General features: G+C 41.4%; 1 protein-coding gene across 9 annotated transcripts in view; it reads left to right on the top strand.

The window, feature by feature from the left end:
- The window catches only part of tns2a (tensin 2a), a 69,101-nt gene that overhangs the window by 17,827 nt on the left and 37,460 nt on the right, over nt 1–13,814 (top strand). For all 9 annotated transcript variants that reach the window (XM_085393208.1, XM_085393211.1, XM_085393210.1 and 6 more), the window contains exons 2-3: nt 3,588–3,693; nt 3,840–3,877. In XM_085393208.1, the coding sequence (XP_085249334.1) occupies nt 3,588–3,693; nt 3,840–3,877 (144 nt within the window). The remainder of the gene's footprint in view (nt 1–3,587; nt 3,694–3,839; nt 3,878–13,814) is intronic.

The raw sequence follows: 13,814 nt of genomic DNA on the forward strand, positions 1-13,814 counted from the left end.
CAGACCTTTCAGCTTTTAGTTATTTGGGGTTTTATGGAGACCTGGAATGTAAACATGCCTGTCTCTAAAGCACTTTGGGTGATATTCTGTTGTTTGAATGTTCTGTAGGACAGCGGTCCCCAACCTCCGGGCCACGTACCGATACCGGTGTGTGAGTCGTTTGGTACCCGGCTCAGGTGTGAAATTCATGGTTTTCAGGGTTTTTGTTGTTATGTTTTATCTTTCTTTTCTTTTCTTTTTTTATCTATTTTATTGTTAACTCGGTTTTCCTGGGTCTTTTCCCTTGTGTTATGAATAAATCTTCTATTTTTGGGTACCGGTACTGGTTTTATTTTGTTGAATTTATTAGAAAAAACACCTTAAAGGCCGGTCCGTGAAAACATTGTTGGACATAAACCAGTCCGTGGTGCAAAAAAAGTTTGGGGACCGCTGCTATAGGACATCGATAAAACAGACGTGTGACAGCTGATTTTTAGAGTATGTCTGATGCATAATGTTTCATTTCTAAAACATAATTAATTTCACACAATTCAGTGGGTTACATCCTGGACTGGATAGAAAGTATGATATCATTACTGGCTTTGATATTGATTAGATTGATATTTGAATTGAATCGCCCACCTCTGCATCCTTGTAGTGTTGATTTAAGGAAAGTTGGCTAATAAACAAAAGTAGCAGCTGCTGTGTGCAACTGTAAAAGAACATCATTTTTACAGTAAGATATTACACATATTTAACTTTTCGATCACTATTTATTATCTTTGTCTCTTCTGTTGGAGGCATATGGTGCCATCTATTGTGGGCTCTAATGAAACAGCAGTTATTTGCTGCTTTTAACAGCAAACAGACGAGTCATAATAATTACAGCGTGCAAAACCACCTCACTTCAAGTCAACTTGGTACCATGACTGAAGCTTGTGATCACATGGGTAATGAGTTTGCAGATGGTCATGTTTTACATAGTGCTTGAAAGACTTTTCATCCGTGTTGGCTTAAAGCATGAGTTTGTTCTACTAAATGATCCTTGGGATGAGATTGCTTGGTCAACAACTGCTTCCAAGTTTGAAGAAGGACATTGGAACCTCTGTGAGTTAATCAGTTAATCAATCTTAAAACCAAGCAAATGCCACACTTCAAACATTTGGTATCCATTCATTGCCCTTGTTCTTGTTACACAGAGGTTATTCTGCATATAGAATCACCATATTGTGTTGCCTTTGTTACACTTTCTTGGTTTTCATGCTTTTACCCTCAGGTCCTCTCGCCTGAGAGAGGCTTTTTAAACACCTTAACAAAGAATTCAGTAGCAGAGCCCCGTATCACTGTCTGACCATGATTGCCTGTGGTGGGACTATATAGTGGTCTTGATTGTGTCTGGAACAGGAAGAATGCTGCCAGCCTTTCCTCAGTGTGTTTATTTCTCAGCCCACATCACCGCTGTGGTTCAGCTGACAGTAACTAGTTGCTTTTTTAAATTTCAGTGTAGGCCCCCTTGTGTACAATAATGTATATTTTAAAGGTCTATTGCATACTTTTATAGATGCATGCTAAAGTCCAGGAGGAGTTTAACTAACTTGCTTTGTCAGTGGGCTTGAATGTCACTGCGAAGCAATAGAAATAGAACGTGCATTACATAAAGGCAGCAAGACTGGTCACGAGGAAAGGCAAAGGAGCGTTTGTTGTATTCAACATTGTATTGAGTCAGAAGATACGTCAAAACGGGACTAGATAAGATGATGCTAAACTGTAATGAAATCTGAGTGGATTTTGGTCTGCTAATGTGATAAAAGCACCAACAAGAATAGACCATATGAGTCAAATAAAATAAAAAGTCCCAGCATTTAAAATGATACGTCACCCACAAGTACTGGCAAGATGAGCTTTTCCAGCCATGTGTTATTATATAACATACACCAGCCCCTGAGCCACCCACCCTATCCTCCTCCACCATCCAAGGTGCTGCGGTCGCAGTACACTTGTACAGCAGCAGGCCAGCAGCCGCTGCACACAGCAGGCACGAGGGTGATGCCAGGCGAGGCAGCTGTCCAAACACTGTCCGGTCCCTAGAACAGAGCCAGGGAAGCAGGATAATGGAAGAAGTGTGCAAACAGCTCCCTTTCTTTGTTGCCAAGGAGTAAAAGCACAAGCAGAGGCAACAAAACCCTTTTTGTCTCTGTATCACTTTAATTATCCAAGGCTATGGACACGTTATGGACACGTTAGCAGCACGATTGCTTTCTTAAATATAGCTGTTTACTCTGGGTGACGACAGCACTGGTGCGTGTTCGGTGTATATGTGGAGGGGGAGGGACTCGTATTTGATGTCAGATAAGACCCATTATGCAGCAATCCTCACACTTGGCCCATGGATTCGTATTGCAAACCTCCACAGAGTCATATGCAGATTTGATCCCATGTTGAGAAACAAAGACTCCGTGGGTGGAAATGACAACACGACACACATTAATGTACCCACACTGGCACACACGCATGAAATCAAACACACATACATGTACACTTGGAAATGTAAGAAAGAAAAGATGGGATTTTCTTGTACTTTCACTTTAATTTCACTTTAACTTGGGGCGACCGTGGCTCAGGGGGGTTGGGAACCGTATCTGTAACCGGAAGGTCGCCGGTTCGATCCCCTGGCTCTCTGTCCTGGTCGTTGTGTCCTTGGGCAAGACACTTTACCCTACTTGCCTACTGGTGTTGGCCAGAGGGGCCGATGGCGCAAAATGGCAGCCTCGCTTCTGTCAGTCTGCCCCAGGGCAGCTGTGGCTACAACCGTAGCTTGCCTCCACCAGTGTATGAATGCGAGAGTGAATGAATAGTGGCATTGTAAAGCGCTTTGGGTGCCTTGAAAAGCGCTATATAAATCCAATCCATTATTATTAATTATCTGTCTAGTTCGATACGTTTGCTTTTTCCCCTCTCTTTTCACAAATCTTCACACACACACTAAGGATTAGAGTTGGTTATGGGCGGGAATCTCATGGATTATTACTGGAAGACAGTTACACAACCAGAACAGAAGTTTGAGAGGCAAAGGGAGTAAAAGAAGCACCTTCATTCATACACAAGTCTGCATGTTAAAACTTTAAGCTTCTGCTACTGTTATAACCAACTTACTCACCCAACTTTTATTTGATCTTTTATTTGTCTCTAATTAATTAATTTACACTGGACGCTGCAGTGAAATGACTATAATTCAAGAGTGTCGAACTCCAGGCCTCGAGGGTCGGTGTCCTGTAGGTTTTAGATGTGTCCTTGATCCAACACAGCTCCTCAACATGTCTTGAAGTTCTCCAGAGGCCTGGTAACGACCTAATCATTTGAATCAGGTGTGTTGACCCAGGGGGATGTCTAGAACCTGCAGGACCCCGGCCCTCGTGGCCTGGAGTTCGACACCCCTGCTATAGTTGGTGTAAGGATGACTGACTGAAAACATTGAACGTCTGCCAAGTCGAAACTCTTGGATGAAGGTTAAACAAGGACTCTTAAGTGTTTCTAACAGTAGCATGTCTAGTCCAGTATTAGGCATGTAATACAGTGTAAACCTTTGTTCTGTGTGTGTTTGTGAGCAGGCAGGCAAAGGAGAGCCCCACGTCTTCAAGGAGAAGACTTTCAAGAAGAAGCGGCAGTGCAGTGTGTGTCGGCAGAGCGTCGATAACGTGGGCTCCTTCTGCAGAGGTGAGAGTGCTCCTGTGTTGACTTTCTCCCACTAATTTTGTTGTTATTAAAAATAAAACCAAAGAAAGAAATTGGACACAACTGTAAGGTCACTAATCCTAACCTTTGTTTTCTTTTCCCCCTCCCACTTGACGTGTTTTTCTCAGTATGCAAAACAGCCACCCACAGGAAGTGCGAGGCAAAGGTAAGGATCGACCGCCAAAGGAAATAGTTTCAGGCTTGACTTAGATGGAGAAAAATAAATTCTGTATCGCTAAACACAAAAATTACAATACAGAGGAAATTTTTATGTTACTTAATGTTTCACAAAAAACTGCACACAACAAGGATAAATGCCAGTTTTCCATGATGTGTGTTATTCACATTTCATGGCATCCAATTGTAGAATTAGTGGCAGCTGGTTGTGTCAGAGAGCCCAGTTTTTAGGGCTTGATTGACAGCAAATACTTTGGCAACTGTCCTCATCCTAACCCTGATGTTTTGTGGAAAAACAAGATTCCTGTCCCCTGATTGCAAAGACGGGGTTAACACTGAGGTGAAGGCTACTTCAGCAGCTTTTCAAAGAAAAATCCCAAATATTTGTTCAGTTTTCTGAGGAGTTTTGGGGCTTTGGACTTATGGCTAAACAAACAACACATGAATTTTTTGTGAGAATAATTACTATTAGCATCCCTTCTTAACCCCAAGTCTACCCAACACTGTGTTTTGGAGAAAGATAAAAATGACTTTTAGTCTTTTTTAAATGTGAATAGTTTTTGACGTGTCATTTGAATGATTATTGTCTTTGTTTTTTTAGAAGAACAATTTCATAAGAACAAAAATTACATATTCTGAATGGCCAGAGCAAGGATTGGGGAGAGGTCTAACTTAGATGGATACAGATATTAATTGCTGTAAACTTGACTCCTATTAAGGTCACTAAATTAAATGCATTTGCATGTACTCATTAAGCCAGTTCCCAGGCACTGAAATGATAAATGACATTAAGGAAACTCTTTGGGGTTGTCCAAACATAATGCTGTCACATTCTGAGCTGAAGAGGATCATGGGAGTGATAATAACATGAAATAGACTTCTTTTTTTGTTGTTGTTTTTTTAATGACGTGCTAAATAAATATCACAAGTTTATAAAGCATAACAGTGAAAGGTAATGTTACTTTATGATTAACTTTTACCTCAAATAAAGGTATAGGTACATGACAGTATCTCTATAAAAGCAGACATCTCAGGAGCCGTTCTAAAAAGAAGCCTGTTCATTTGCATTCCTCAATGTAAGCTGCGAGCCTTCCTTCGAACACCACACTGCTGGCTCTGTGAAAGAGTCATTGATGGAAGTATGGCATAATGAATGGACAGAGTGATGCTGAGGGGGAGAATGTGAAAGGCGCAGAAGGCTGAGGCAGGGAACCTTGGCAGGCAGCAGCTGACTGAGATAAAGCTAAGGGGTGAAGGCATGTGGCAAAGACGAGCATCATTCCTCTAGCATCCCTCTGTCCTCTTGTCTTTTATCTGCGGAGAGCCTTGGGGATGAGTTCAGAGATGAAAGGATGGCTTTGAAACAGCACACGCAATAAAAAAGTAAAATCAGCTTTTTAAGGACAGCTTGTGGTGTTGGTCGCACAGAGTTATAGGTTGGTTATGACTCTAGAGTGGACATAGACCAGTAAGCCACAACATTAAAACCACCGACAGGTGAAACAAAGAACAATAAAAATGTCTTTACAATGGAATGCTCTGCTGGGAAACAACCTTTGTTACATACTATCCACCTAAAATATTGCTGCACCACATCACTGACTACAGTAGTCTCCTATACCAGTGGAACTACCCCTCCAAACTGTCAGAGGTGAAGGAACAGGCCTTATCTGTGTCTATGCTTTCACAGTCAGAGCTGAGAACCTACAGAATATAGGAAGATGGTTTTGATGTTGTGGCTGACTGAAAATAGTATTTGTTTTCTTCCATTGTAGGAACTGTCTGTCTGTATGCGTTGTTGTGAAAGAGAAACTTCAAGGATTAGATGAGTTTTCAGTAACGCAGCTGGTTTCTTATTTTAACTTAAAAGTAATGCAACATAGCATTATAGCAGCACAGCTAGCATGATTGTGTTTAGATGTAAAACCACAACTTGAAATATAACTTTACTTTTTAATGACTTTAGACAAACAAAATACAGTACAATGTGTTCACTGGTTAATTAAGAGATACAGTTAACTTCACCTTTAGACATAATCAGAGATTTAATCTGTTTTTAAGCTAGGCTAGGTGCTAGCTAGAGCGCTATGTGTTTGTATAGCCATAAAAGGCTGTGTCAGTGTTCTTGTTTATCTTGTCATGTGATTTTTTTAACCACAGTTCTAGCCCTGAACTTAAACCCTAACCCTTTGCTCTGGACACGAGCGACAATTATTTTGGGAAAAATGTAAATAAAGACTTGGGAGAATAAAATAATTACAATGTTTGTGTCAATTTGTACAAATCAGCAGTTTGGCTACTTATGCTCCTCATTTAGCAGTACATATTTTAAATGGTGAGAAATGTTCCAGTGTTTTCCAATTTATTAGGAAAAAAGTTGATTATTCCACAGATATTTTATATTTTTAAGATTTATTACAAAAAAACAAAGATCGGGATGTTCTTAAACAGCCTTACTATAACTGTTTGATGTGTGGTTGTTGACTGGGAGTTAAACTGTGATATCCATCGCTGCTGCCCAGGAAGGGAGAGGTCGGATAAGGGAGGGTGTGGAGGACTGGCTTCTCTGTACATATTAGCTGTTATCTAACCTTATGTATAACGCAGAGACTTGAGGAGGGATGAAGGATTGGCATTGGTCTTTCCTAATGTGAATTCAGATATTTGAAGTAAAGACAGTGACACAGCAAACTGAATAAAAATGAACAAGCTAATGCGTGTCACCTGGTTTGTGGTAAACAGGTGTAGTTACCTGTGTTAGAGCAGTTACTTTGCATGCCATTCACGTTGATTTTGTTAACAATTACATTGTCTTTGAATCGCCCAGCTCTCCTCTCCTCCCGTTTGTGTGTGTCTGTGTTTGTATGTGTGTGATATTCCTGCATACACACACGCCTAAGCACTTCTGGAGGTCTGTCATCTGTAAGGCATCCTGTTTACCACACCATTCAGTATGTTGTCAGAGTAGAATTCAGCTCTGTGACGGTGGGAAAAAAAGAAATCATAAACCTACATCTCATAAAGATTGACTGGTAGTGATTGTACTCTGCATGTTTTTAATTTCAGTTATTCTGCTCCCTGCTCTTTGCCCATGAGGTCAGCAGCCTCCAGCTGCCTCGTCTCTGTCTCTATTAAAAAGAACAGACTCTCACAGAGACGAGCAGAAGGCCATAAACAGTTTTACTTCACCATGTTCTCTCTCAGAGAATAGTCTCCCTTATCTTTGATCCCAAGTGGAAAATTTAGTCCGAAGAGAATTTGTAGGGGGTGGTGGGGAAGGAGATGGCGGGGAGAGAAGAGAGAGGGGGGCGAGAGAGGAACAGTGGGAGTAGGAAGGATTAAAATTAGTGAAATGCAGCCCGTGACGATTTGACCGGCCCGTCTGGTCTAATTAGGCAAGAAGAGGCATTTCCGCTGGTCAAACTACGGGCTGGTGGCTAACTACTTGGTTCCCAAACCGAGTCACGCCCACCAGTGATCAGTCAGGCAGGATCAATGGATGTGTGGCTGACTGCCAGATGTGCTGTATCAGACAAAACAGAGCTGACTGAAAAGAGCTCCTGTAGATTGCTGATGGTTTCTTACTGTAAGCAGTGCTTTGAATTGACATCTGAAATCAAAGGCAATCTAAAAGTTTTAACTTTGTTTAAACCCTTCGTATAAGGTCATAAGAGGTCAAATCTGATAACATTTTTTCCTAACTGGTGTTGCCAACCATCCATTCATCTATCCATCCATAAATACTTTTTCTTCAGCTTATCCAGTTAATGGTTATGGGGGTGCTGGAGCTTATCCCTGCTGTCATGGGAAAAGAGGCAGGGTACACTCTGGACATGTTGCCAGCCTAATATTCCAAATTAAATATAAATTAAATTGCACATTTCACAGTTTCATGCGTGTATTGTTGTACTGCTTCATCCACATGAAGCAAGATTTCTCAGCAGAACAAGATAAGCGTTATTCACTTTCCCTGTTTTAAGTATTATTCCACCACTGACTGTCTGCGACTGCAGTTCAGTGAGTAAAGGAAAACATTTCAGAATGGAATTTCATTGTTTTAGGGGTAAGTCGTCCTGCAGATGGTGTATGCTTATGCTGGTAAAGTGGGGCTGCATATCACAGTAATTACACTCTCTGGCCCCGCCCCCCACATATTGGGATTGCTTATTGTCTCTCGTCCTTGTCACAGCTCTCATCCACTGAACATGTCAAAATATATTTTACATGAGGCTAAGCTGTGTGCCGTTTGCATTGCCTGCTGTTCTCTTTACAAGAAGAGGCTGTACAATCAAGTACAGATAGAGTGGAAGTGGGGGAGGACGCAGGGATGGGGGAGAAGAGCAACATAACCCGCCTGATGTTTCTCTGAGCCTTTCATCAAGACAGTTGTGGTTGCTGTTGTGCTCCTCGGGGCTCTTTTTTTCTAATAAGGAAATTCAAAACATAGAAGTACTTTCAGGAAAAGAACCCTTTGAAGTGTCTCCTGCGCACTTCCTCTACTGTGACAAATTTCCTGAAGGATTCAAAAGACTGTGTTGCCACTTTCTTTCCTTTTTTAACTTTGCATTAACTAACGTGACACTCTCAAAAACATCAAGCAGTTGCAGGCTAACAGAAGCGATGAGTGGATGGAATTTTAGAGCAATGTCAGAAACAAAAAGTCGACCAGATTCCCTGTTTTCCCAACATGCAGCTGACCCCGACATCCCTGTTACTCTACAGACTTCCCATCACTATAGGAATATGTCACTCGTTGCTATTAGAGCATGCCAGCTGCAGCATGCTTTTAAGCAGTCTCCTGTAACAGGGAGGCTTAAATAAGAAATATCCATCGCAGCAGTTTACTGTAAGAAACCTTTTAATTGTTTCAGTAGGTTGTTTTTGGGGGGCCTCAGTGACATCAGCAGCAAGTCATTCTTGTGGCGTCTAGCCCGGGCCTCTGGTTCCCCCCCTGCAGTTCCAGTATTTCACTAAATACTCGTGTAGTCAGCATGAGTCATTCAGGATAACAGGATCCAACTGCATCATTTTAACATTACTGGGACCATGACCGTCTCTTCTGACTCAACGAACTTTATCACAGACAGCTCTGGTAATTGCTGAGATAAGTTGGCATGTTTTCAGTTCGTGTGTGTGTGTGTGTGTGTGTGTGTGTGTGTGTGTGTGTGTGTGTGTGTGTGTGTGTGTCTGTGTCCAGTACAGACTAAGCGAGAGAAGGAGCGAGTGAGCATTGTTGATGAGAGTTAAAACCATAAGCATGACAGCTTACTTAGCCAAGTTGGGACTAAGCCAGTCCACTCTGTGTGTGTGTGTATGCGTACATGTGTGTGCGTGTGTGTCTTAGCTAGGACATAAGCTGTTCTAATTGGCCGATGGGTTTGTTCTCAGAACTTTTGCATATTTCACTTCACTTCATTTGTATCTGGTATTTCATACATCATTCAAGGAGCCTTCTTATAGTGAGGGCAAGACCCAAGACTATTATAGAGAATAATTATTAACTGTACATAAGATAGACCATGACTGTGAATTTTCGACTTCACAGTTTACAGCCTTTGCCATTTTTCAACCATTTCAATCATTTTCGTACAACAATTAATAGGAAGATGAAAAAAAATATATATATTTTTTAATTTCTACCACCATCATCAGCTCACATCTGTTTTGATTATAAAATCTGAAATCTGTTTAAATATGCCTGTCTAATACACAATGTTTCTAATTATTTAAAAATCCCAAAGTGTGTGTGTGTGTGTGTGTGTGTGTGTGTGTGTGTGTGTGTGTGTGTGTGTGTGTGTGTGTGTGTGTGTATTTTTTCACTTATAAAGAAATGGGTCCATGAATTAGCACAGGCAGGGCTGGGCTGGCACAAAAAATATCGGCAATTTCATGTTTGCGTAAAAAACATCTATAGTATGTGACAATTTAAAAACTACATTTTAGCTACTAGCAGTTGCTCATGGTTAAAGGAGCCATCCCAGTCCAGCCCTGAGCACAGATGAGGCTGAGCACACTGTTGGCGTCGACTGCCTGTATCTGCACACCTGTTAATTTGAAAGTTACAATAAAATTTTCACTGTTAGATGTCATTAGATTGCAGATTGAATCAGGTGAGTTCTGTTTTCTTACCCCTCCCAATCAAAGTGCATAATCCTAGCTACGGTGGCTGCTATAGGACAACTCACTTGGCTGACAAAAGGTTAGTTGTATAATGGCTGCATGCGTTTTTCATGTTTCTACTACTGTTTGTGCAAAAAGAAACATTTGTCCACATTATATTTTAACATGTCTGAATAATATCAACACTTAAAACTAAATTAGGAAAGAAAAATGGACTTTTGTACATTTGGTATAAAAGAGTAAATCGTTCTTAGAGACAAACCATCTTTATAGCAAGTTGAATACTTTCCGGCAGGGTCTGTCATATGTGTGCCTGTGTTTAATTGGGTTTTCCTGTCTTGCCTCTTTTGGCTGTTGTACCCAGTCAGTTCACCTCCCCAGACCTCAAAGAAATAACTGAAAAAAACCTAAAAAAAACAAAAGTCAAAGGAAGAGATGGAAGACTGTGACCACAGTGGCGTCTATTTTGTGAATTGTGGTGTAGTGCAGGAGGAGATGGGTCCTAAAACGGTGGTTGACATTGCCCATCTGAAGAATGCAAATGCATTTTTGTGCATATGGTAAACAATGCGAAGACTGCAAATATAGAAAGAGGAGGAGACACTGTGCTTTTGGGAATTGTGCAAGTGCCTGCTTATCGACAAGATGAATGAGAGACGGCGCCCAGCCGCAGAGCGTAGACGTGGAATGAAGATCTGTAATGATGCCCCACATCGGTTGGCTCACAAGAGGTTTTTCCATTGTTGATCTCTCCCAATCACATCATGACCCCGGCCTTCCTGTGTTGTTTATTTACCCATGTTTATTTTTATCCAGCTTCAAGCTCTCCGCGCTTGTTTGGGTTGGGTGGAAGTTAAAGATGGGTGGATGAGAATGCTGTGTGTGTGCACAGCGTGTGTGTGCACAGCGTGTGTGTGCACAGCGTGTGTGTGCACACGCGTGTGTGTGTGTGTGCGCTTTAACCTTGAGCATGTACCTAGCAACCCTCTGTACAAGCAGCATTCCTGTTTGTGTTTTCCATCTGCTTAACTTTAGTCTGTGTAGTCAGAACCTCAAAATCCATAACAGGGATTTGCATCCCACTTGGTCATAAAAGCTCCACCACAGGGACCCATGTGACCTATGAGATCTTCAGCCGCCCTCTCAGCTGCTTGGACCGAAAATGTAACCGTGATAGACAGAGACCTCTTTCTTTCCTTTTGGGGTCAAAATAAAGTGTGGGAACAAGAGACAAAGAGTGAGGAGGGGGGAAGGAAAACACAAATGCTTTGTTAGATGGCCTCGTATAAAGACGAGCACAATATTGCACTCCTAAATCTGCTGGATGTAAGTCTTTCACCTATAGGTGTTGTTTTTGCTTAGCTATGGTCTTGAAGCCCTCATGAGTTAGGTCGGGTTTCTGGTTTTCTCATGAAGACCATCTTGTGATGATTAAGAGGCATTGGACATGTGGGTTGCATTTAAAGGGCAGTTATACAGCTAAGCCAGGTAACTATCAAAAGTGCCATAGCATAAGTCAGGCAGGTTTGTGCTAAAGAGTGACCATCTGTGTTTCTGACTGCCAAAACGGTCTTAAAACAAAACCCAGTCTTATGTGTCAGTTTTACATTAGTTACAGATGAGGACAAAGTTATTACCCCCCAGCTCAGGTACAGATAGCAGAAGGAAAATACAAATAAAATACAAACAAATAAAAAATAAGTAAGATAATACACTATATACAACAGTAGCATACACAGTATGTGATTAAGGATATGGTTGTGGAAATATGCAAAACATAAACTATATAGCTTAACATAACTATTCTACCACTACTAAGCGCTCCTTTAACAGAGCAAGGGATTTTCAACATAGCATCTTTAAACATATAAGTTTCTTTAGAAAGCGTAAATTATTTCTATTTGCGCACAATAACAGAATAAGCCCTGAAAAACTGACCTTTTTGTTGAGCTATAGTAAAAACAACTGGTGTGCAATGATGTGCTTTAATTTGGTGAACTTTATATATCCGTATTTGTATATCAGTGAAGGATTGTGTAATTACCCCCTTAAGTGCATTAAAGGGAGCCTTTGTTTAAAAAAAATCTAAATAAATTATTATTACAAAATGTCAGATTGAGCAAATGAGCACAGACAGTTCAAGCTTGCTGCTGTATCCATCCTGCTTCCTCGTTTCTGTAAGTGCTTCAATGTTTCATCAGCATTTCTCTTACAGCTTGAAAAAGTTTCCCCTCTGCGATCATATGAGTGTAATACATCACTTTATAAGGCCCCCTGCATTCTTCTCAGGCTCGCTCACTGATGTAGGTGATGATGGTGATCACTAAAGCACACAAGGTCACAGCCAGCATTTTGTTTGACAGCTGAATCTTTGCTGCTTTCATCAGTGTCCTCTGATTGGCTCTCCTAAGGGAGCTGAAGGAATGAGGAGCCTGTTAGGCCTAAGGCTTAACATCAAAGGAAATGGTGCATGTGAACAGCGTTCATATGTAGCTGGACGTGGCTTGATTGGGGTCCGGATTGGTTGGTACAGTTTGCTTTGCTCATAGACGTAGTTTTTGTTGGTTTGTCATAAGGACAACAGACACATCTATTGTTGGGTGTCTGTTGCAAAAACCCTACAGACAAAGAATGTAATTGGTATGGCTCCCACACCTTAACATCTGCGATCATTTGAGGTCTCCACTGCTTCCCTTGAGTCATGGTTTAGTGTCACTGTGGGTTTATATGCTTGGGGAACTTTGTCCACAGTTTCCTCATCTGCACACTGATCTCACTTGCATTAATCCATTGATTTGATGTTTTCCCGTTCAACACTACCTGAGGGAACACCATGGTATTTTAAGATCTTCTTTGCTGCCATTAGGCTTGATGGCAAGGGTGTTGTTGTAGTGGTCATTAATGTAACTGAGCTGCCTCCCCATCTTATTTTGTAGTGGGACATACTCCAACTCCCCCTGCAGCTGGCAGCAACAGTGCTCCTCCTGTCAGATCTGCTGTGAGCTGGAAGGGCTACGTGTAGTCACAGAAGCACTCATGAGGATACCCCAAGGAAAGAAAGCCCAAATGTTCCCAGCTAGCCTTAGAAATCAATACTTATCAATGCCTCAGACTGATAGCATCATTTGCTGGGAGAATACTAAAACCCCGGTGTTCTGGGTTTGGATTGGTTAGAGAAAAACAGTCACCAAGTACTCAGCTAAATGTCAATCAGATGAAAAATATTTAAAGTAAAACTTACGTTGCTTCATTTGATGTATCAGAATGAGCAGTGAGTGCTGCTGTATGGCCTTGTTGCTTGTGTGTGCTTCTTAAAGGCACTGCTGGTTATTTATATGCAAGGAAATATTACAAGCGGCAAAAAAGTACTTTAGCTCGTAGCTATTCACGCACAGACTGTGTCTGACGCTGTTTCTTACAGTAATGACATACCAAGGCTAATAGCTCACTCTGTAGTTACTCCTGTCACAGCCCACAGCTCTTAAGCAATGCATTGAGAGGAGAGACCTGTGCTTTATTCATTTACTATGTTTTTTCTGGTTTTGATGGATCAAAGGGCAAGTTGGGAGGTTTAGGAGCCAGGGCCACTACAGGCAAGAAGAAGATGGAGAGCTAGCAGAAGGAGATGGTGGAGAGGGTTATGGAGGTCAGAGGTTTCTGGACATTGTCAGCAGGACACATTTGAAAAGAGGCAGCAGAGGCAAAACGACAGGCAGCGTTTCACTGAGTGTGTGTACATGATGGAGTACAGAGAGCAAGTATATTAGTAAGACAGAGTAGGCATATTGATTTTTGTCATTTTAATA

The sequence above is a fragment of the Rhamphochromis longiceps genome, linkage group LG20 (genome assembly GCF_057381845.1).
Source record: "Rhamphochromis longiceps isolate RC_006_pf linkage group LG20, R_longiceps_female_GT1.1, whole genome shotgun sequence".
In the NCBI taxonomy this organism is placed as follows: Eukaryota; Metazoa; Chordata; class Actinopteri; order Cichliformes; family Cichlidae; genus Rhamphochromis; species Rhamphochromis longiceps.